At 45.6% G+C, this 23,632-nt stretch overlaps 1 protein-coding gene across 2 annotated transcripts; it reads right to left on the bottom strand.

Annotated features, from left to right (window-relative positions):
• Nucleotides 1-11,074: 11,074 nt before the first annotated feature.
• LOC308671753 (germ cell-less protein-like 1) lies at nucleotides 11,075-22,608 on the bottom strand (the record flags this gene model as incomplete). Of its 2 annotated transcripts, XM_081334188.1 has the most annotated exons (6): nucleotides 11,075-12,741; nucleotides 14,905-15,017; nucleotides 15,909-16,006; nucleotides 18,116-18,212; nucleotides 21,209-21,332; nucleotides 22,469-22,608. In XM_081334188.1, 6 exons carry the CDS (start codon nucleotides 22,606-22,608, stop codon nucleotides 12,699-12,701), a joined length of 615 nt encoding a protein of 204 aa, XP_081190314.1. In that variant the 3' UTR covers nucleotides 11,075-12,698. The 2 variants fall into 2 exon arrangements, with proteins under 2 accessions (XP_081190314.1, XP_081190313.1); XM_081334187.1 differs by lacking the exon at nucleotides 14,905-15,017 and having other exon boundaries at nucleotides 11,076-12,741.
• Between the last annotated feature and the right edge of the window lie 1,024 nt (nucleotides 22,609-23,632).

Raw genomic sequence — 23,632 nt, forward strand, 5'->3', positions numbered from 1 at the left:
CTACAAGGTTCTGGAGGGAGTTTATCAAGCTTTATTGGGACTATATAGGGCCTTTCATTGGCTTTTCATCTGAATACTGATGGGGTGGCTGAACAAGCAAACTCGATGGTGGAGCAATACTTCCGGTGTTATGTCAACGATCAGCAGTTAGGCAAACCTTTTGCCTTTCGCTGAAGTAGCATATAATAATACTGTGCACAGTAGCACAAGTTTTACACCATTCAAAATAGCTACCAGACAAAATTTTGTTCCTATTCCTGAATACCCCCAGCAACCACCAACATCCCAAACTTTAGATCAGTGGGTGAATTCCTTTCAAAGCGTCTGGGCAAATGTGAAAAAAGCCTTAACCCAAGCTACAAAACTTTACAAGGAACAAGCTGACAAAAGACGCTTTCCCCAGAGACAGTTTTACGTTGGGGAAAATGTTTTCCTTTCTACTAAATATTTAAGGTTAAAGTTACCCAGCAAAAAAATGGGTCCAAAATTCCTTGGTCCTTTTCCCATCACCAAAATCATAAATCCTGTAACTGTTGAGTTGAAGCCTGCCAAACATTTCTATTGGGAAATGTAGTAAAATGCATATTCTTGAGGGTGGGACTTTATACTTTGTAACTGGGTAATTTTTAGTTGGAAATTCAGACTTGGTTTCACTTTTGACCATGCCAATATTTTTTAACCAATAAACATGTTCTTTGAGGAATTTACAAGCCTCGGAGTTCTGCTTTATTCATCTCTGTCTGGAACCATGACACTGTTCTTAAGTAAATCTGGCTTCTCCCTTGACTTGTCAGAAGGTCACAAAAGGTGATCGATCATATGATCCCAGAACACTGCAATCATCATAAATATGAGTCAATTGCCAAGCATCTGAATTTTGATCACATGATCATGGGGATGCTACAATGGTTGTAAGTGTGAAAACTGGTCATAAGTCCCTTTTTTCAGTGTTGTTGTAACTTTGAACAGTTACTAAATGAACTGTTGTAAGTCAAAGACTACCTATACTTTTCATTTTTTTTATTGTTAGATTTAAAGTAACATCAAATTAAGAAAAATAGCCATAACCTGAAATAATTGTTTTCTGTGTACAAAACCTTTTGCTGGGGACAAACTATGCATGCAAATATTACAAACTAGTTTTCCATTCTTTAGCTTCTTTAACCCAGAGCCAGATTCCTACTTTGGCTGTGCTGGATTTGGACTCAGGAATTCAAGCTGAAATTTCCACCCTCAGAAAATTTGCTGGGAAAAGAAGGCCTAGTTGCACTCTCTTATTGCACCCAACCTTATAGGGTTGTTTCCTGTGAGCTCCGTGACGAGCCTACACAATGGAAAGTCCGGGAGCTCACTTGTAGCCCAGCCGAGGTCTTCATTTGGACGGGGGGCTGGGAAACATCAGGCGAGCGTCGCTTTTGCGGTGTGGAGCCTCTCTCCCCCCCCAGAGGGCAGCAGCAACAACTGAGCGGCTTGTAATCTGCCGCCAATCATCCGGCGCCCGAGATCAGCTGTCGGGCGCTGTTTCTGATCACTTTTGATTACGAGGAGCTCTGCGGGGCAACGGCAGCTTGGATGGACTTTGAACCGGCTTTTGAATATTTGGTGCTCGATGCCAGCTGGCGGGCGCCGCTTCTCAGCTGCGCAGAGCCCTCTGTCTCTAGGATGCTATTCCCGGCCTTCTGGCCTGCAAAACGGCCACGGTGCCGGAATCAGCTGGCGGGCGCCGTTGGCAACGTTTTTAACATGCTTGGCTGTGGGAGGCTTCCTTTCCTTCTGGAAGATGACAGAGACCTGGCGGCATAACTGCTGTTACTGCTCATGGGGTTGGCGGACGCGATTGCATTTAAATTACATTTAATGCTGGCTGGAGACTGATGCAGGGTTTGAATATCTTGATATTTACCTGCTCTCGTGACCTCCTTTTTGATACTCCGGAACGAACCCGGGACTGGACCGTAGTGAGAGAGCGGCCCTGGACTGGTCATCAACCTCCCCGCTGGTGTGAGAGGCTAGTTGGGGAGGTTCTACCTGGCAATGGTGTTTTCCCACCCCAGACTAGAGCTCATAGCTGTGGTGAGAGGACAGTTATGAGCTCATTCTCTGGGCCGGCTCAGGTGAGAGCAGAGCCGGATTGGTGGATGAAGATGTGTTCCGGACTTAACATCTTATAATATTTTATAACAACTGACTTTCCATTTGTGAAGAATGGTTTATATAGATTTACACTTTATGGCTCATTTACAATATTCAAGATCAGACTTGTACACCCTCAGGGGGGTTTCTCCCTCCTGGACACAACCAGCCTCTCTTTCTACCATCTCCATTGATGACGGGCCTGATTGCAGGGACCCCGAGAGGTGGTTGGGCTTACCTAGGGGCCTCTGGTGGAGACGCATTAAGAGGCCCCTGATACGTTTTTAGCCGGTTATTTTAAAGGGTTAGGGAGGGGGAGGAATAGTAGGGAGGGGAGGGAATTTTCAACCGGCATTCAGTCCGGGCCCATTATGGGTTCTGGTAGGATGGGGTTGGGGGTGGATGCGGCTGGCTCTGCATGTGCTGGGGTGGGGTGTCAAATCCCCACGACGATAGGGAACGGCAGCAGGTGGTTGCACAGAGGGCCACATCAACATCTGGGATTGCGCCCTCGCTATCTTCGAGCGGTGGCACGCTCCGACCCTCTGGTTAGCACCCTTTTGCCCAGGGATAAGGGTGATCAGGTCCCTGAGCTTAGACTGGTGTATTTTAATGCCAGATCCGTTGTTAATAAGGCTCCCCTCGTTCATGACATGATCGAGGAGGAACGCGCGGATCTGGCATGCATTACGGAAACCTGGTTGGGCTCAGAGGGAGGGGTCCCTCTGACCGAATTATGCCCCCAGGTTTCTGTGTGCTACACCGGCCACGGGCTCAGGGTAGGGGTGGTGGGGTGGCGGTGGTTATTCGGGAGACTTTATGTCCGCGGGAGATCACCATTGTCCAGATAGGCGGGAGTGAGTCCCTCCTCCTGAGATGTGGCTCTCAGGTTCAGATGGGCTTGTTGCTCACATATCTGGTGCCCAGCTGTCTGGCAACAGCCCTGCCCGGGCTGCTCAGGGTTGGTGGTGGAGTTCCCCAGGCTTATAGTTCTGGGTGACTTCAACCTGCCTGCCCTGGGAGGGTCGTCGAAGTTAGCTCGGGAGTTCATGGCTTCCATGATGGCCATGGACCTGACCCAAGTAATTCATGGCCCGACTCATGTGGGGGGTCACACTCTCGACCTGGTGTGGTCTGAGCCACAGTCAGCTCCTGGTCTTGTTTTTACTGACTGTATAGAGCTTTTCCATCTTTGGCTGCAGAGCACATAGTCAATCTGATTTCTGTGTTGATCGTCTGGTGATGTCCATGTGTAGAGCTGTCTCTTGGGTTGTTGAAAAAGAGTGTTTGCAATGACCATCGTATTCTCTTGACAAAATTCTGTCAGCCTGTGCCCTGCTTCATTTTGTACTCCAAGGCCAAACTTGCCTGTTATTCCGGTTATCTTTTGGCTTCCTACTTTAGCATTCCAATCCCCCATGATGATAAGGACATCATTTTTTGGTGTTAGTTCTATAAGGTGCTGTAGAGCTTCATAGAACTGGTCAATTTCATCCTCTTCAGCACTGGTGGTTGGGGCATAGACTTGGACTACTGTGATATTGAATGGTTTGCCTTGGATTCGAACTGAGATCATTCTGTCATTTTGTGGATTGTATCCCAGTATTGCTTTTCCTACTCTTTTATTGACTATGAAGGCTGCTCCATTTCTTCTGAGGGATCCTTTCACCAGCAGACACATCCACAGCTGAGCGTCCTTTCGGCTTTGGCCCAGTTGCTTCATTCTTTCTGGCGCTACTAGTACTAGCCCTCTGGTCTTCCCCAGTAGCATATTGGACGCCTTCCGACCTGAGGGGCTCATCTTCCAGCGTCATATCGTTTTGCCTTTTGGAACTGTCCATAGGGTTTTCATGGCAAAGATACTGGAGTGGGTTGCCATTTCCTTCTCCAGTGGATCATATTTTGTCAGAACTCTCTGCCAGAGGTAGATGTGGAAAAAGGAGAAGTCACTACCCAAAGCCATATAAAGTTGCTGAGATACCTGGAAAAGCTCCATCACCATGGATCCTCGAGAGGGCAAGATCTGCACCTCTGTGAATTGCAGCCCTTCCCACCTCACCACCTTGGAGTCTCCAATGTAACAGCTCAGACATAAGTAGTTGTCTCTCTGCTTCTGAAAGCGGCTCCATTGGTAGATGATAGGGGTCTGGGAGTTACTGGAGATGATTAGCCAGGGTTTCCCATCAACCTCCAGGTACTCCATATCTGTGTCATAGCATCAACTAACAATCAAGGGGAAAAATAAAGAGTAAAAAAAATAGGAATACAAATGTGTAAAAGCATAAGGAAAAAGAAATATATACAAACATATATACAAAACAATAACTTCCAAGTTGTCTACTGAAATGACCATGATCTGATCAATATGCTGAGGAAAGTAAGAGTTCCTTCACTGGTTTTTCTCTAATGGGAGCCAATTAACTGGCAACCGTTGCCAGTTCGGCCATCTTTACTAACCATCCCTCTATGTGCATCTCACAAGATCTTCTCCAATACTAAGGGTATAAAAGTTGTGCTACTATTATCATATACAACAATAAAGTATCGTGTGATTTTTCTAATATGTTATCCATATATCCTAACAGAAAGGTTTCTGGCCTAAATTGTACATTAATTTTCCAAACTTTTTGAGTTAGATTGCTAATTTTTATCCAATCTTGCTTAGCTCTTTTACAAGTCCACCAAAGGTGATGGCAGGTTCCCGTTTGAATCTTGCCTTTCCAAAAAGCATTTATGATTGCAGGATACCCAACAGTTTGCTGAGACAAAAGGTGAGCCATTTTCAGGCTTCCATATTTCTCCCTCCTCCATATTTGCCCCTGCTCTGCTCTGCTTCCCTTCCACCCTTCCTTGAGGTCACTTGCTGAGTAGTAGCCGAACTCGGTCAGCAGCTGATCCGGTACACCCAGTCAGGTTGGACTCATCTGCCAGGCTGAAAATGGGCTCCTGGTTCTCCAGGTTCTCTCCTGAAGTACCAGGAAGCACCCGGGGAGGCACCATCTTAACCCACTGCTTTCTGGTTCTTATGGCCTAGAAACACCTTGCCAAAAAGGTTGGCTGGTCAATTTGTGAATGGGTGCCACTGGGCCAGCTGACGGCATCAGGAATGTCATCCGTAAAACATAAGAAGAAGCAAGGTCATTATTCATTCATCTGGATCAGCCCTAACATGTTTAATAAACAGCCACGGCAGGTACAGAGCTGATATAGCTTGAAAAAGGGCATATTAAAGACCGATCATGAAACATAATGTCTGGAAAACTCTTACCTTGGACAGCCGGTGTTTGACACCGTCGAAGATGGAATGGCCGCCATTCAGCTAGCCAGTGGCACGGTTCATTCACTTAATCTGAAAAGGCCATTAGTCATTCATAATTATTATGTTACTATTGCTGGAAAACACCTTCAAAAAGGGGTGATGGACTTTGTCCATGGTTAAAGGGGTGCCATCCTGCCAGCTGAGTGGACAGTTCTTCCATATCCTCTGTAAGGCACAATAGAAAGGAGCAAGTCCGTTAGTCATCTCTGGATCAGCCCTAATAATTATTATTTTTTATCCAGCGTTCTTCTTACCTTCGGTGGCTTCATAGGAAAATGGCTGCCACTCAGCCAGCAGGAGGCACAATTCATTTACAACATCAGTAACACACAAAGAAAGAAGCAAGACCATTAATCCTTTATCTCCTGAGATGCCCTCATAATATACCTATCTAGTTATTTGATTCTGTGTGGAGGCCAAACATCAGCTATCCCTGAAAAATCTCAGTCAAGCATATTGTATAGGGATGATGGTCAAACAACACCTGGCATCCCTTTGGAAGTGTGTCGTACCTGTTACAAAATGACGAATATGCCAAGCAAGGGATGGCTGATTGATCAGACAGGAGATCACATGGTTAAAGGCCTCTTGGTGAAATTGAATCTGGTCAGAGGACATATTTGGGTGGAGACCATAGCACACCACACCAGTCAGGGGGGTCCTCACTGTTAAGCTTCATCTACAAAGTCTGCAAGGACTTCTTGCTGCCAATTCACAGCCTGGAGAGGGGAAGGACTGCCCACTGGTGTCTTCATGGTCTGTTCACACATGAACATGTCACCTAACCCAAATAAAACGGAAAAGAATTTCATTAAAAAAAGTATTGGCAGAAATTTATAACACTTCCAAAAAGTTGTGCCTTTTTCTCTTTTTTCTCTTGCTACTTGTAGTCGTAGATCAGGATGGAAAGAGGATCCTTAAATTAGCCAGCTACATTCCTTCCCCCAGGATTCAAATACCTGATATAAATCCATAGAAATGCTCTTCTCCAGAAATGTACCTGTAGATCTAGAAGTGGGGGTCGCACCCGTCTTGCTTTCTTTACCTACATCTGTATGTAGACACTTGATGGAAAAGGGGCAACTGATGATATAAGTCATCTTCTTAAAAAATATGCAAAAGGACTTTCTTCTGAGCAGGCTTGGACAGGATTTGATCCAGTTTCCACTTTCAATTCATGCTCAAAATGTCTTTTGTTTAGAAGTGGCACTTGGGGACCCTTTAATATTTTTAAAGAAGGCAGGAAAATGTAGCCCAAATTATCACTTTTTTTAAAAAAAAACCTGTTACTAAGATGGCATTTGGAAAGGTAATTGGGTAAGTTTTCTGAAATGAAAAGGGAAGATGACAGGACTCAAATCTTGGCTGGTATCAACACCACCCCCACACACCGTCCAAAACAGGCAGATGAATAAATGTGAATGCTTCATCCTGGCTGTCCTCCTTTAGCAACCACAAATGGGACCAGCAATTTAGTCTTTAAGCGAAGCAGTCACTAAGTGAAAGTTGACTTTTATGAAGTGTCTTCTCCATGCATCCTGGATGTCCTCATTTAGCAATCACAAATGGGACCAGAAACTCAGTCTTTAAGTGAGCCAGCTGCTGGGTGAAAGTTGACTTTTATGGAGTATCTTCTCCATTGCCTCTGAAAAAAAAACAGCTTAGAACTAGTGAAGGTGAAGGAAATATTGCAATGATTTTATCGTGGCCGCATCAGAGCTCAGTTCAGAGGAGGAAGAGGAGGAGTTGGAACTGGGACCATTCGATGGGGATGGCATGTCTCCCTTGGAATGCTTGCAGAGGCCAGGTGCTGAGGACGAGGCTGTCCCAGGACTCTCAGATGTGAGGGAGGTGGTTGACCAGACGGAGAGCTGCCTGCGCTCACAGACACAGGGAAGGATTGGCTGCTGAATGGAAGTGGTGTAGATAGGCAGCAGATCCCCTCAGATGAGGAACAGCTGCCTCCCCCACTCAATCCAAGGGCACAGAGAGCTGAGCATAGGCCAGCTCAGAGAATGCTACTCACAAAGAACACCTGGGATGAACTGACTTAAGAAGATGTGGGGAGTTAGTCTTTGCCAGGAACGATTATTTATTTTCGCTTATGCTCACCCGGCTGATTCATTTCTTTTGCCTTTTGCCTTGCCTTGGCCTTGAGGATTGCAGTTTGCCTTGTGGACTTGCACAGTCAGGTGGACTGGATTTGGGACCCTGGACCTGCCCTATGAGCATGCTCCTACTCTGAGGACTTTGTTATATATGGCTGTTGTTGAGGGACTGAGGGTGGCTGCCTGCAGGGTAGTGTGGAGTGGAGCCCTACTGGTTCTTGGAGAGCTGTTTGTTGGAACATTTACTGAGAACAAAAAAGGATCCTCTAGAGGCCTGCCTTGCCTTGACCACCTGGGTCATGAGATTTGATGAAAGTGACCGGAATGGCCTGTAAATACAAATAAACCAAATCTAACAATTTCAGATTAAAAGGTATGTGGAACCTTCTTGTAATTATTCTGAAGGAAACCAATTGCTACCTAAGACTCCAATTCATGCAGTCTTTGAAGGAGCACCTCCAAAAGTCATTTTCATATGTCCAAAAGAATTTAATTAGCTATGAGGATATCCTAATGAAAATAGGCTATCATATGAAGATACATTAGTGTGTGTCTCTATAGGTAATTTATGTGCAACTCTTATGGTCTCACACTTGGGCAACTAAATGTGGGCCTCACTGAAGAAATGTGTTTTCGTTGCATGGACCCAAAGGCAACCATTCCAGGGCTCTGGCAAGATAAGCCCAAGTTGACAAGATTCTTTCATATTCTTTTATGTTTACAAGGAACAGAAGGAACAGTCAGATGGGATGTAAAAGAGAGAGCCTCAGTCACCGTGTCCAAGTGATCACTCTGCTCCGTTGCCACTGAATGCTGCAAGGGCTTCAGCAGAAAAGGAGGGCTGGTGTGGTGCGTGTTGGGGATAAGTGGGGAGGAAATACTCATCCCTCCTACAGGCTGAGGTCTACGACAAGTAGTTCTCTCTCTTTATCTGGAAATGCTTGACCATCTGAACATCCAGCACGTCTGCCACATCACCCAAGTGAGCAAACTGCTTCTGAGAGCAGTTCCATTGGTAGATGATAGGGGCCTGGGAGCTGCTGGAGATGATCAGCCGGGGTTTCCCATCAACCTCCAGGTACTCCACGTCTGTGTCCCGATGCCACGAGTGCAGGTCCTGGTGGGAATAGAAGCCATTCTGGTTCCAACGATAGAGGCTGGTGGAGCCCACCTTGGAGCTGTCAGCAATGACAAAGAACCACTCACCGTCAGTCTGGAAGGCCTCGAGGTCATTGGGCTTCCGGATCGTCTGGCTGTCTATATCTTGGATCTTAATGAACTTGTCAATGTTGGTGTCCCAGCGGTAAATATAAGAGCCTCCAAAAAGCTGAGCCACCACAATGTACAGCTGGGATTCTACAATTGGTTTGCAGTAAACAGCGGAGTGAGCTGCAAGAGAGAAATGAGAAAGCCAGCGCATAGGAACAGAAAACAGGCACTCGCCATGAGCGCCTCTGCATCGCAAGGACCAACCGTCTCTGAAGAGGGGAGCCAGCTGGTGAAAGACGATGGGAAACGGAACTGGGAAATCACTTTCACTGTCATGCAGGAGATGCCTACCTGGTTGAGTCCTCAGCCTGATGATTTGGTGATTATAACGCTGGCCTACATTTTAGGACTATCACAAGAGAATATGGAACCCCAAATGCTTGACCCTCTAGGTCCATTCCTATGTAGATCTTTGGATGTTGGCAATATCCAAGCCTTGCTGGAGGGAATATGTGCCCAATATGGGGACATTTTCTGACTTTTAGACTTATGACCTGACTCTCCTTTGTTGCTTCTTTGCTGTCTTCATCTTGTTTATATTGGCCAGAGGGGAGGACAAGAAATAATGGGTAGAAGTTCATTAAAGAGAAATCCAGCCTGGAACTAAGGAAAATTTTTTAACAGTGAGAACAATTAATCGCTGGAACTCTGGAAGTTGTGGGTGCTTCATCACTGGAAGTTTTCAAGAGTCAGGAGAGCCATTTGTCCAGAATGGTAGAAGGTCTTGAGGGGGTTAGACTAGAAGATCTCCAAGGTCCCTTTCAACCACCTTTTTACTCTGTATTCTATGTTCTATATTAGGCATTTGGGTGGGAAGCTGGAGTGTGCCTTTGTGCATGTGTATGTGTGTGTTTAGCCACATATACAGCCACCTAAAAATACAAAAGTAATCTGGAATTCCATTTTTCCCCCTTTTTTTGAATGATTATTCAGTTTGGGGGAGAGGGGTTAGTTTTTCAGTCCAATCAATAGGATTAATACAATTATTGAATATATTTATCTTCGTGGTTTGCACATAGCTTTGTGAGACTGCTTTTACAGTTTTATGGTTTAATTATTGACCCCTCAAATCATTCATAGTTTAGTTTAGTTTATTAGACTTATATACCACCCTTCTCCCGTAGGACTCAAGGTGGTTCACAAGGTTTTTTAAAAGAAAACAATACTACAATTACAAAAATTAAAACAATTAAAAGGATTATATTAAACCTTGAATATAAAAATCCTAATTAAAAACCAATTAAAACCCCAATTAATACCCTCAGTCCAGGCCAGAAAGCTCAAAGAGCCAGGTCTTCATGTCCCGGCGGAATGAGCGAAGGTCAGGGGAAGTCCTAAGCTCTACAGGCAGCTGGTTCCAGAGGGCCGGCGCACCCACAGAGAAGGCCCTCCCGCTGGGTATTGTCCGCCGGCAATCTTTTACTGGCGGTACCCTGAGAAGACCCTCCCTGTGGGAGCGCACAGGATGAAGGGAGCTTGATGCCGGCAGCAGGTGCTCCCTCAAATATCCCGGACCCAAGCCATTTAGGGCTTTATAGGTCATCACCAGCACCTTGAATCTCACCCGGAGGGCAACCGGAAGCCAATGCAGCTCGCGGAGCAGAGGTGTTATGTGGGAGTATCGGGAAACCCCCATCACAACCCGCGCGGCTGCATTCTGCGCCAGCTGAAGCCTCAAGGGCAGCCCCATGTAGAGAGCCTTGCAGTAGTCCAATCGGGAGGTCACGAGCGCATGAGTGATGGTGCGCAGGGCATCTCGGTCCAGGTAGGGCCACAACTGGCGCACCAGGCGAACCTGGGCAAAGGCCCCCCTGGTCACGGCTCCTATATGGTCTTCAAAACTGAGCCGCGAATCCAGGAGGATGCCCAAGTTGCATGCCCTATCGACGGGGGGCAACACCTCACCCCCCATCATTAAAGATGGAATAGGCTGGTTAGTCTGAGATGCCGGTATGCATAGCCACTCAGTCTTGGCAGGATTGAGACAAAGCCTGTTTGTTCCCATCCAGACCCGGACCGCCTCCAGGCAATGGGACATCTTGGCGAGGGCATCACTGGGTTGGTTCGGGGTGGAGAAAAAAGGATGGGCCTCTTACCTGAGTAGGGTCTGGGGCAACCAGCCCCCAAAATGTTATGTACACTTTAATTACTCACTTGTAAACAAAAATGTGGTGCTAGAGGCATAGCTCGACTTCAGCTGCTCTGGCTGCTATTTGTGCAAAGACTCAGGAGAAGCAGCAGTTCAAATCACTGGGACCAGATGGATTACATCCAGGGCTCTGAAGGAGCTGGCAGATGTGATCTCGGAACCACGAAAACATATCTTTGGTTTCAAATAAATTTTATTGTATTTTACCGAAAGTATATAAACAGCATCAACTAACAACTGAATAAAGAGTAAAACAAGAATAGGAATGCAAATGTGTAAGAGTATAAATAAAAATAAAAATATACAAACATATATACAAATCAATAACTTCCAACTTGTATGCTGAAATATTTATATCCCAGTACTCTGAAAGAGCTGACAGACAGGATCTTGGAATCAGAGAACTGTATGTTTTGTTCCAAATAATGTTTACTACATTTTACAGAGCGTACACATAAAAGCAACATAAACTAACAAGCGCAGGAAAGAATGAGGAGTAAAAAAAGAGAATAGGGATAGAACAATGAAAACATTATCCCTTTCTCGATTAAAGCTTCATCATTTGGTAGTAACTTTTAGTTGCCTGAGATTGCACATCTGTGGACTGAAGAGATTTAAACAGGCAAAGTCTGGATTAGACCTAGGTGCTCGTCATGAAATGTCCCCAGAAGAGGCTAAACTTCTACTTCCCATCACCCAGAGCCCTTGTGGCGCAGTGGTTGGAATGCAGTATTGCCAGCTGACGCTGCCCACTGTCAGGAGTTCGATCTTGATGAGCTGAAGGTTGATTCAGCCCTCCATCCTTCCCAGGTCAGTAAAATGAGGACCCAGATTGTTTTTTGGGGGGGCAATATACAAACATTATAAACTGCAGAGAGAGAGCCATAAAGCACTGTGAGGTGATATATACACCTAAGTGCTATCGCTCAGGGACAAGGCCATTCTCCCCAGCACACACACTGGAGAATGAAAAAGAAAGAGGTTTGTTGGTAAGAAAGGACCATTTTTCTTCTTTTTACAATGTCCTTGGAAGTAGACGGGGGCTGAGGGTATCGTGCAGAATCCGTAAGATGTTTGAGAGATGTACCCTTGCCTGCTCCCTGCTCATTGGAGGCTTTTTCCAAAATGAAAATAGTTGGGCACTAAAATCCCCCGAGGAGTTGACATTCCTCCTAAAATTTTAGAAGGACCCGAATCTCTTCCCCTGACCACAAAGAAATGAACCGAGGCTGTTCAGCTTATTTTCCTGCTTTGCGACTCATACCTCCTGCTAAACTGTAGATGTGATCAGGGAACAGAATTAAAACTCTGTTTATAGAAAAAAACATAATTTGACAAATATCCATTGAAAATATGAAAACCAAGTCAAGAATTTCTGAAAATTTAAAAATTGTCCTCCTGTTTTTATTAGGCATTTGGATGGGAGTTAAGTTGGAGTGTGTGCTCATGCGTGTGGCTGTACATCAATCCATATATCCACTCAAAAATAGTGACCCGAATTTCAGGTTTTCCTTCTTTTTGACCAGTTTTTGGAGGGGAAGGGTTAGTTTTTCTGCCCATCTTGAAATTATGGACAGGACTTTTCAATATATTTGTCTTTGTGCTTTCTGTGTAGGTACGCAAAAGAGATGAGGAAGAGACTGTTTTAATTGCATAATAAATAAGGTGCTCTTTATCCCAGTTATTGCAACAATCATCCTGTGGTTCATTTCTTTCCATTTCAGAGGAACGTCAAATTCAGGAATCTGAGAACGAGGAGAGATCTGAAATTGAGGGAGCAGAGAAACACAAATATTCTACATGCTCTTATTTCACTCATTTCCTTTTGCCATTGGTTTCTAACCTTTGAGTTTTATTTTGCCTGTTCACAAAATGGTCAGCTTGTTCATTCACCCCAAAATATACTACATATAGTCCTCAACTTATGACCACCATTGAGCCCAACATAAGGTAAAGGTAAAGGTTCCCCCGCACACGCGTGCTAGTCGTTTCCGACTCTAGGGGCCGGTGCTCATCTCCGTTTCAAAGCCAAAGAGCCAGCGCTTGTCCGAGGACGTCTCCGTGGTCATGTGGCCGGCATGACTAGACGCCAAAGGCGCACGGAGCACTGTTACCTTCCCACCGTAGTGGTCCCTATTTTTCTACTTGCATTTTTACATGCTTTCGAACTGCTAGGTTGGCAGAAGCTGGGACGAGTAACAGGCGCTCACTCTGCTACACGGCACTCGGGATTCGACCCACCAAACTGCCGACCTTCTGATCGACAAGCTCAGCGTCCTAACCCACTGAGCCACCGCGACTAAATGAGAAAGATGTTAAGTGAATTTTGCCCCATTTCTTGCCACAGTTGTTAAGTGAACCACTGCAGCTGTCAATTTAATAACAAGATTGTTAAGTGAATCTGGCTTTCCCATTGACTTTGCTTGTTTGAAGGTTGAAAAGGGGGGATAACATGACCCCAGAACACTGGAACTGCCATAAATATGAATCGCCAAGTGTCGGAATTTGGATCACATGATGAAGGATATGCTGCAGCGGTCCTAAGTGTGAAAAACGGTCATAAGTCACTTTTTTTCAGTGTGGCTGTAACTTTGAACAGTCACTAAATGAATTGTTCTATGACGTCAGAGTACTAAATGAGGATCCAGATTGTTGGGGGCAACATGCTGACTCTGTAAATCACTTAAAGAAACCTGTAAAGTACTGCAAAGCGGTATATAAATGCTGTTGCTACTCTGTACCAGCGAGATTCCTTGTAAATAAAAATATTAACTATTAATATTGATAGGGAACCTGCTGGGGGGGACCTGTTACCTAGTTTGGGTCATGAAATGTCTGCAAGAAAACAACCAAACTCAAGACAGCACCAAGGACCCTTCGTTTCAACATTGAACTACAAATACTTCCCTTTTTTGAGATCAATATTTATCTAATTGCAAGCACTGGGTGAAAACCTTTCCAGACTAGGTTAAAATGGATTTCTCTAAATTTGTCACTGAACAAGTTACAGGAACCCTTCAGCAAGCAGACCACGCATTTCTGCTGAGCACTTTCCCCCAGATGTTATAGTAAAATAGGGACCCCACAGCCATCATACTCCAAAGCCCATCCAATCAACTATGACCCTCTTCAGACCATAAGGGACTACACACTGCTTCTGCTCTATTTTTAACTTTTCACTTCCTATAATTGCTTCCAATGTTCTGTCAGAATGAGAGAACGTGAAAATCCCATTAGCAGCTCCTGATAAATAAAAAGCCCAAATACTCAGGAGAAACAACCAGTTCTTCAAGAAGATGATTATTTCACACAGAAGGATCAACAAGAAACAAATTGTTGAAACTTCATGTCTGTTTCCTCTGCTGCTGCTTTCTTTCTTCAGCAGAAAAAACACACTGGTTGTCTTTGTATTTTTATTTATCTGGACTGCTAGTATTGATTTTGGATGTCTGTCCTATTCGAACTACAATCTCTTTCATTTATTATTTAATTGTGGCTGCCCTATTATATTTAATTAAAAGCTACCTCTGAGAACAAGGAGTGAAATTCCCCCTTTTCCTTCCAGGTTATTTACTGCAGAGACAAAAAGAAACTTGCAAATTGGGAAAAGGAATCCGTAAGAATTTCAGTTCTGTCTCCAGGATTCTAAGTGTTTGTGTCTTACGCTGAACACACAGCTCTAGGTTCTACTAATACCTAATATTATTTCATGTCAGCCACAGAATATTAATTATTGCACAAGCTGAAAATATTATGCTTCTAAAATTAAACACATTTTTATATTTGAAGGGAGAAATAAGCAGAAAGGTTTCTGCTGGAAAACATCACACGAGATACTTCTCAAAGCCACATCACATTAGAAAATCAAGGGGGAGATCATAAAAATGTTCTTCTTCAACAAAATCTTTCTTAGTGCCAATACTTACTTTTTTTCCAAAGAATCTAATCCATATGTTCCCGCAGAATTATAGTAACTACACACGGTTTTTGCATTAATTGTTTCCTTCATTGTTTCGCCACACTGCTGTATTAAGCCATCCTGTAAACATAAGGTAAAAAGGTAAAGGTTCCCCCCGCACACGCGTGCTAGTCGTTTCCGACTCTGGGGCCGGTGCTCATCTCCATTTCAAAGCCGAAGAGCCAGCGCTCGTCCGAGGACGTCTCCGTGGTCATGTGGCCGGCGTGACTAGACGCCAAAGGCGCACGGAACGCTGTTACCTTCCCACCGTAGTGGTCCCTGTTTTTCTACTTGCATTTTTACGTGCTTTCGAACTGCTAGGTTGGCAGAAGCTGGGACGAGTAACAGGCGCTCACTCTGTTACACGGCACTCGGGATTCGACCCGCCAAACTGCCGACCTTCTGATCAACAAGCTCAGCGTCCTAACCCACTGAGCCACCGCATCCCTTCGTAAACATATAATGATGCAAAACAAATCCTCACTCCCAGGCCTAATGCTACAGATGATGCCCTCACCTCAAGCTAACTGGCAAAAATGCAAACAGTGATTATCTAGAGATATTTTGGCTTCTTCTGGACAGATAGGCATACTACCAGTCTCAACCATAATTATACAAAATGATACCCTATTTGTAACAGGAGAAATGAGAAGGACTGATACCCTGATTCTTAATTTTGAAGCTCAGAGGCCACATAAGAAGTCCCTGTGTAAGTGTGCTGGCTTGCAGCATCCATCCTTCATTTATATGCGCCCATCTAGAAAGGGGAGGAGGGGCAAGAGCTAGCGAGAAAACGACTTTCCCAGCTCTGTCAGGACTGCTAAGCATGTGCTTGAAAAAACGCCCCGAGGATAACGGAAGCCATGTGGCCATGACCATGTGCTCGTCCCTGGAATACAAATGAAGATGGGACTGAAAGCCCTGCACTTTGCCAAGCAAAGATTTGGAAAAAATGGAGCCATTTCCACTTACCAGCTGTAACATGCTGGCAGCTGCCAGGAGGGCAATCACTCTACTAGGGTTTATTAACACTTCATCCCGGTAAAGTGAGCCAAAGGCAACCTGTAAGGCTAAAGAAAACCACATCCTAAGTCTCCTCATACATATAAGACAGGTTATACATTTATTTTTTTCCAATTCCGTAGGATTATTAAGAGTGATATTCAAAAAATGTTATTTCTCAAATTATTTTATATATAGTGACAACAACAAGATGCCTAGAATATTGAGAGGGGGTAAATCAGATGCCATTTAAAAAATATAAAACCCTAAGCGGGACAAATGGTTAAGTACCGAAGTCACCACATTTGGGGTCTAACGTAAGCACCTCTCACCCTAGAAAACTCCCATTCGCCTGCAGATTTCACCAGCTGAGATTATGGGACACCGCGCAAAACTTCAGAAGCTGATCAAAAAGTAGGCACTTCAAAATAAACTGAGTGTTACGTTTTGCATTTTCATTTAAAAACGCTGACAGTTTCAATCAGGTTGAAAAATGTGCATCCACAACAGATACAATGACAAAAAAAGCATTGTTACAATGCGAGTCCTACTCCCTATATTGTGAAGTCACTCCCATGTAACCAAGGCTCCAAATTTGTAGCAGATTGCATTCCACATTTTGTTGAAAGAAGCAAGCTTCCGAAAGCAGCCATGGCAAGGGCTTAGTTCATAACAGCATCAATAATGCAGGCATGTGTGGCTCAAGATACTAATTCAATGCTTCAGGCAGAAGTATGCTCCACAATATCTAATCAATAATGGCAGTTTTATGTTTTTCCCATCAATTAAGCCAAATTCTCCTGTTTAATAGTATCACCTGCTTAATTACTAACATTAGTCACAGAGTTGTTTGGAATTCAGTTGAGATGTTGACAGGCACATGCACAATGAGATTTAATGCCATTTTAAATATGATCTATTCACTTTATATCCTACTACGGGGTCCCCACCCCCCAGTCCGTGGACCAGTACTGGGCTGAGGCTTGCCAGCAACTGGTCCGCACAAACAAGCAAAGCCCCATCCACGGGATGCAGGCAGCACACAAAACCACACATCCTCCGGTCCACGGAAAAACCTCTCTCCACAGAACCGGTCCCTGGTGCCCAAAAGGTTGAGGTCCTGTGTCATGATATCACTGTCTTTGGAGCACACACACCCCACCCCTGGTATAACTCTCCCGTGGCTGGGTGGGCAGAGCTGCAAAGGTGGCCGGTGGCCAAAAATGCCAGCCCAGGGACAATGCAGAGCGCCTACCATTGGCCTCCAGAGCTGCCGCCATTGAAGCCATAAAATACAGGCGGCAAACTGGCAGCAGGCAGCACGACGCAGTGCTGCAGGAGCCAAGCTAGAGGTGGAGGAAGAGGTGGCGGCCACTGCTGGGTAGTTGATCTGCAGGGCGGGGCAGGGCCAGCGGGGACCAAAGAAAGCCCCTCCAGTGGGGGATGTGGCTGATGCGCAGCGGGGGCAGAGGACTTTCTCTGTCACTCCCCCCGGCCTCTGAAATGGTGCAGGGGGACCAGGTAAGGCAAGCGAGCTTCCCCCGCCCATCCTCCATATCATGGCAGTCTGGCTCGGAAGGGGAGTAAAAGGGAAGAGGCAGGAAGGCAGGCAGGCAGGAGGTTGCTGAGTGGGGAGTGGCCTGGCTGCGGGGGCCCTGAGATGTCGGTGCAGGGAGCAGCTCCACCCAACCCACTTGCCTCGCCTCATCAGACGGTGGGAAAGGCAGGCTCTTAACTAGGGCTTATTTTGGGGGGTAGGGCTTATATTAGGTGCACACTAAAAATCATGCTAAAGCTTATTTTCTGGGTGGGCCTTATTTTCAGGGAATCACAGTAGTGACAAAGTATTAGGAGCTTTATCTCCCAGACCATAAAAATGTGATTTTTCATAATTTGCTGTTCATTTATAATAAAAACCATGAAAGAAGTACTGAATAGTTTAGATTTGTGTAGTTGGTTAATAGTCCCCAAAATGAGAAATCTGTTTTTCTGATGAATTATTTAGAAAAATGAGTTTTGCTAAAATGTATTTTGCAAAAATGAGATAAAATACTGGAAAGTCCTTCCAAAGATCATTTATAACTGGCCAGCTTTGTTCCAGAAAACCTGATCCAAGTAATCTATTTCAATTTGAATCTTTTATGTTAGAAAAAGTTCAATGAGGATTCCTTTCTTACCTTCAACGTCAATATTCTGATCAGGAATTTCCAATTCTATTGTGTCCATTCCTGACTCCCTCCAAGACCCACTGAACATACTTGAAAAGTAGCCAGACTACAAACATAAAAGTCATGTTTTTAATAATTTTACAAACCTTGGAATTAAAGAATTTATATGATAAGGTATAACACAATATTATTTTCATAGCAAGAGGAACTAAGAATTAAATTTGAATTAAATTTTCCATTTGTCACTCCTAATTCGAAGATATGTTTCTTAAATTTCAATCTTATATTTTCTGAACCAATTGATTCATTTGCCAGCCAACCCCTTTCATCTCCATGCACTGATTTTAATATTTCAATCTGAACAGAGTAAATGGGTTTTCATTGGATCTAAAATAGGAAACGATGGAACGATTGCTCCAGGAAGTGAAACTAAGATCAAGCTGTGGTCTCAAATTTAGTTAGTAAACTAGTATTAAACCACCCTTTATCAACTTGGCTGTAACAGGGCACTGCAGCTTACTTAGACTGGAACTGAAGCTAGCATGCAAAGCAAAGAGGGAAGGGGCCAGGCCAAACCTGTGTTATAATTTATTTATACAAGTGAACAGATTGCATCCTAGAAAGATAAGTGATCAGGAAAAAAATAACAGCATCCATACAATTATGGGGGGAGGGGCAGAGTATTATATTGTATATAAATTTCTATAAGCACACATACAGGTAGATAAATTAATACATACAGAGCCTTGGTGGAGCAGTGGGCTAATGCCTCCTTAAGTAACACCAGCTGCCTGCAATTAGTGCAGGTTCGAGTCCCACCAGGCTCAAGGTTGACTCAGCCTTCCATCCTTCCCAGGTAGGTAAAATGAGGACCCAGATTGTTGGGGGCAATAAGCTGACTTTGTAATAATGCCGCTTGGGGGTGGGGGAAAGTCCTAATAAGCAGGCATATACATCAAATGAAGGCTATTGCTAAGCACATTTGATTTGTGCTTAGATTGTAAGCCGCCCTGAGTCTTCGGAGAAGGGCGGGATATAAATGGGATTAAAATAAATAAAATAAAAATAAAAAAATAAATAAATGTATACCTTTCCCTTAAAGTGCATTTCTTATAAAACTAGAAATAGCTAGTTTTGATCCAAAGAGGAGAAAAATACTGTTTAGTAGAAGTTCACATCAAAGCTGGAGGTGACCCATTATGAGCTGCTGTCACTCACTGATGTTTAGCCTGAGAGATTAAACTATACTATTGGGACAAGAAATTCCTTCATAAGTCAGTATGGTCATAAAAGCAAGTCATCACATGACCGGACCAGATTTTGGCTGGGAAGGTCACAAATGGTGATCACATGACCATAAGAAGCTTTAAATGTTATAAATGTGAGACAGTTGCCAAGCACCCAAATTGCAATTGTGACCTTGGGGATGGTGCCACAGTCATAACTTTGGGGATAGGTAATAAGTCACATTTTTCAAGACCCTCATAATTTTAAACCACCATGGAAAGATTGTATATTGAGCATTACCTGTAATACTCATACAATACACCTAAACATGGTTTGCTTAAGCACCATTATTAAATATTATAAAGTTGGATGAATTTATAAATTGTAGGTTTGAAAGGCCTGCGAATGGCAGAGAAACAAACTATCTTTTGGGTTACAAGTGTATGGACTGAATCTCAAGGAGAACCATACATTGTGTTTCCCTGAAAATAGGACCTACGCCTGGGCCAAATATAAGCCCTATGCCGAAAGTAAGCTCTACTTGAGTGTGTGCAGCCGCCCGCTCTGCCTGCTTGCTGATGACATGAGGTGGTGGGCGGGTGTCGCAGACACAAAGTGAGGCGGTGGGGAGGTGGAGGACAAAGCAAGGTGGTGGTGGGGGGTGGAGGATGAAGCTTTTCCTCCTTATTTGCCACGGGAACGAAGTAGGAGACTTAGCGATGCACTGGTGCCATGGCCACTAAGCGAGGCGGAAGGGGGGGTTGAGGACAAAGCAAGGTGGGAGGAGTGGAGGACAAAGCTTCTTCTCCTTACTTGCCAATGCTACAAACCAGGAGGCTGAGCGATGCACCGGTGCCACGGTTGGGGTGGTGGAGGACGAAGCCCCAACAATATCCTTGGCCACCCAGCCTGCAGAGCCCTGATGCTAGCGGAGTGAGGCAGTTGGGCGGCCAAGGATACTGTTGGGGCTTCGTCCTCCACCAGCCCCCACTGCCTTGCTTAGTGGCCGCGGCACCGGTGCATCGTTCAGCCTCCTGCTTCGTTATGGCGCCAAGTAAGGAGAAGCTTCATACGCCATCCCCCACTGCCTTGCTTAGTGGCTGCGGCACCAGTGCATCGCTTTGTCCTCCACCTCTCCTTCATCTGACTTCATCCTCCACCCACCCTGCCTTGCCTCCTGCTCTGTTGTGGCCACAAAAAATTAAGACCTACCCTGAAAAATAAGCCCTGGTGCTTATTTTGGCAAACACACACACACACACACACACACACACACACACACACACATATGTTTCAAATGTTAACTATTTAGATTACCTTGCTAGGCCACAAACATGGGACAAATCTTTATTTCCTGTTTCGGCCTAACCAAAGGCCATCCACAGGCAGTAGTCACAACAGTGACAGCTCATATTTGTGGAAATTTTAGATTGCTAACAAAGAATTAAAGGGAGACTGATATGCATTTCAAACTTATTTGTTTTCATCAGTCAGCCATACCCTTCTGAGAATATATGAATTGTCCGGTGTGACTACTGCCTGTTTGATAGCCTTCAAGATAGCCTTCAAGATAGCCTTCAGAGAGACCTGGGGGTCAAAAGGCAATTCTCAGCTGCAGCCCCATTTCCCCTGGGCTGGACGTGGCCTCCTGACTAGCAGAGGCTGACCTACTTGAAAAATAAGCCCTGGTGCTTATTTTGGCAACCATATATATATATATATATATGAGACTGGGTCTTGGAGAAACACGGTAGTGCCTGTGTTTTCAGGACGACATTCAGGGGAGCAGTGCTGAATTTGAGTATTAAACAAAAAGGTCTGAAACCTGCTTCCTAATGATACTGGAGATCCAAGAAACAAAAAGACAATTTTTACCTGACAGAGGTATATTTTGTGCAAGTTCCATTCTTCTCCCAGGGCACATATTTTAACATCACTCTGTTCCCCATTGACAAACAGAGTCTGGAAAATATACCTTGACGTGCTTTTTATTTTTTTCCTGAGTTAGAAAAAACACACGTAAGTATTATTATTATTATTACTATTATTATTATTATTATTATTATTATTATATTATTATTATTATTATTAATCTCTGTGAACTTATGCAGAATTGACTTGGGAGGCCGGTGTGTGGTGTAGTTGGTTCACACGGTGTGGTGGGATGGAGGGTTTGTTGTCACTGTGTGTTGGGGGGGGTGAGAGCACAGGGGAGGCTCAGCTAATCTCAATGTACACATGTTGCACTTTGACAATAAAGGTTTATTATATTATTATTATTATTATTATTATTATTATTATTATTATTATTATTATTATTATTATTATTATTATTATTATTATTATTATTATTATTATTATTATTATTATTATGGCCCTCTCAGCTCGGTGGTTTCCTTGCAGATGTTTCATTACCCAGTTGCTTAACATAATCAGTTTGTGTGTGGGGTTTTTTTTTCTTTTCCTGCCGGTTGATATATAGTAGCTTGCCCTGCCAGTTTATGAAGAGGTCTGGGAAGCTCCTCTCCTGAGGTTTCATTCAAAGGCGGAAAGGGAGTTAGTGGGTGCTTACTTTATGGCGGGCCCTTTCAGAAAACGACCTCAACAGGGCCAGTTCGGCTGGCTTATTAAAAGGCACCGGGGGAGAAGACAAGTGAGGACTAGTCCCGATTTATGGCTGAATGACAGCTGGGAGACCTTGGGCCAATGGCTCTCGGTCCCTTCGCAGGGTTGTTGTGGGGAAACGGGAGGAGGAAGAAAGAGTTTCTAGGTCTGTTCCCCGCCTCGAGTTATTTACGAAACTAATAAAGGCGGGAGAAAAAGCGTCTGCATCCATTAAGCCAGGGACAGGCAACCTCGGCTCCTTTAGGACTCGTGGACTTCAACTCCCAGAATTCCTGAGTCAGCATAGCTGAGGAATTCTGGGAGTTGAAGTCCACGAGTCCTAAAAGGGCCGAGGTCGCCTAGCCCTGCATTAAGCAGAGGCGGCAGCTCCCGGGAAGAGGCGGGAAACCTGAGGGAAAGCTGAGCGAAGCGGGGCGGGACGGTCAGCGCCCTCCCTCCGCCGAAGAGCAGCGCCGCTGCCTCGGCCGACAGCCCTCCAGGCCCGGGGGCTTCCCGGAGCTGCGGCCGTACCTCCTGGGGGTGCTGAGCAGCCGCTCCTCGCCCTCCTCGCCGCTCTCGCTCAGGCCCTCGCCGCGCTTCCGCTTGGGGAAGAAGGCCCCCTCGGCCACCCCGGCCCTGGGCCCCCACACGCGGCTGCTCCACGAGCCCATCGTCGCCCGTCCGGCCGCCGCCGCTTTCTCCTCACGAAGAAAGCTACGGTTGGGAAGCTACGGTTGGCTACGGTTGGAAAGCCGCCGAGGTGTCCGCTGCGCATGCGCCCCCCTTGGGAATGGCGGTTAGAGACGGACGCGACCGCCTCCTGCGCATGCGCCAGCGTCTGGCCGGGCGTCCGGGGCAACAGGAGACGCGGCGGCCCGAGAGACGCGCGTCCTAGAGCGACAGAGCCCGGAAGTCCGGTGGCATCACTTCCGGCGCGAGAGCTGCGTGGCCATGGCGAAGGAGGCGGCCGTCCACCGCGCCGGCTCCTTCAAGCCGCAGAACAAGCCGCACAAGGCCGGGAGGCACCGCGTGAGCAGTGCGCGGAGGCAGGGAGGTGAGCGCGCTGAGGGGCTCCTTTTTCCCGCGGAGTCTTCGCAGTAAGGTCGCCGCGGAAGCAGGGAGTCCCCTTGATCGGTGTGCCACTAGGAAAAAGCCTCCCGCCCAGGAGCAGTCTATCCCACCCGGCCCGTCCCCCAGGGCCGAAACGGGCCTCAGCGTCTCACTGGTCTGAATGACTTCAAGGTTCAGGCATTCTGGGAGTTTCAAGACCAAAGTGGCCGAGAGGGAGAAAGGCCGGTGTAGTCCACGGCTCTCCAGCCTTGGCAACTCTCAAGACGTGCGGAACCTCCCAGAATCCACCTGAGGAATTCTGGGAGTTGAAGTCCACAAGTCTTCAAAGTTGCCAGGTTAAAATCCGGCTCTGTCAAAAGGAGCATCTGCAGCTTTGTCTGAGCAGGCAGGAAACCAGCAAAGCTGCCATTTCCCCCTCTTCCTTCTCCAGGTCGGGTCCCGGTCAAGACCCTCACTCGGCAGGTGCAACGCAACTGGTCAAAGCAGGACCGCAGGCACCGGGCTTGGCAGCTCCGCCGGCAACACCAGCAGGCTGTGAGTCAGCAGCAGAAAGCAGAGCAGGGAAGCTGAATCTGGGCAGCTTGGTTGGAGAGAGGAGGAATCTCACCTATCTTTGCTTTCCCC

Source organism: Vipera berus (assembly GCF_964194415.1).
Source record: "Vipera berus genome assembly, chromosome: 8".
Lineage (NCBI taxonomy): Eukaryota > Metazoa > Chordata > Lepidosauria > Squamata > Viperidae > Vipera > Vipera berus.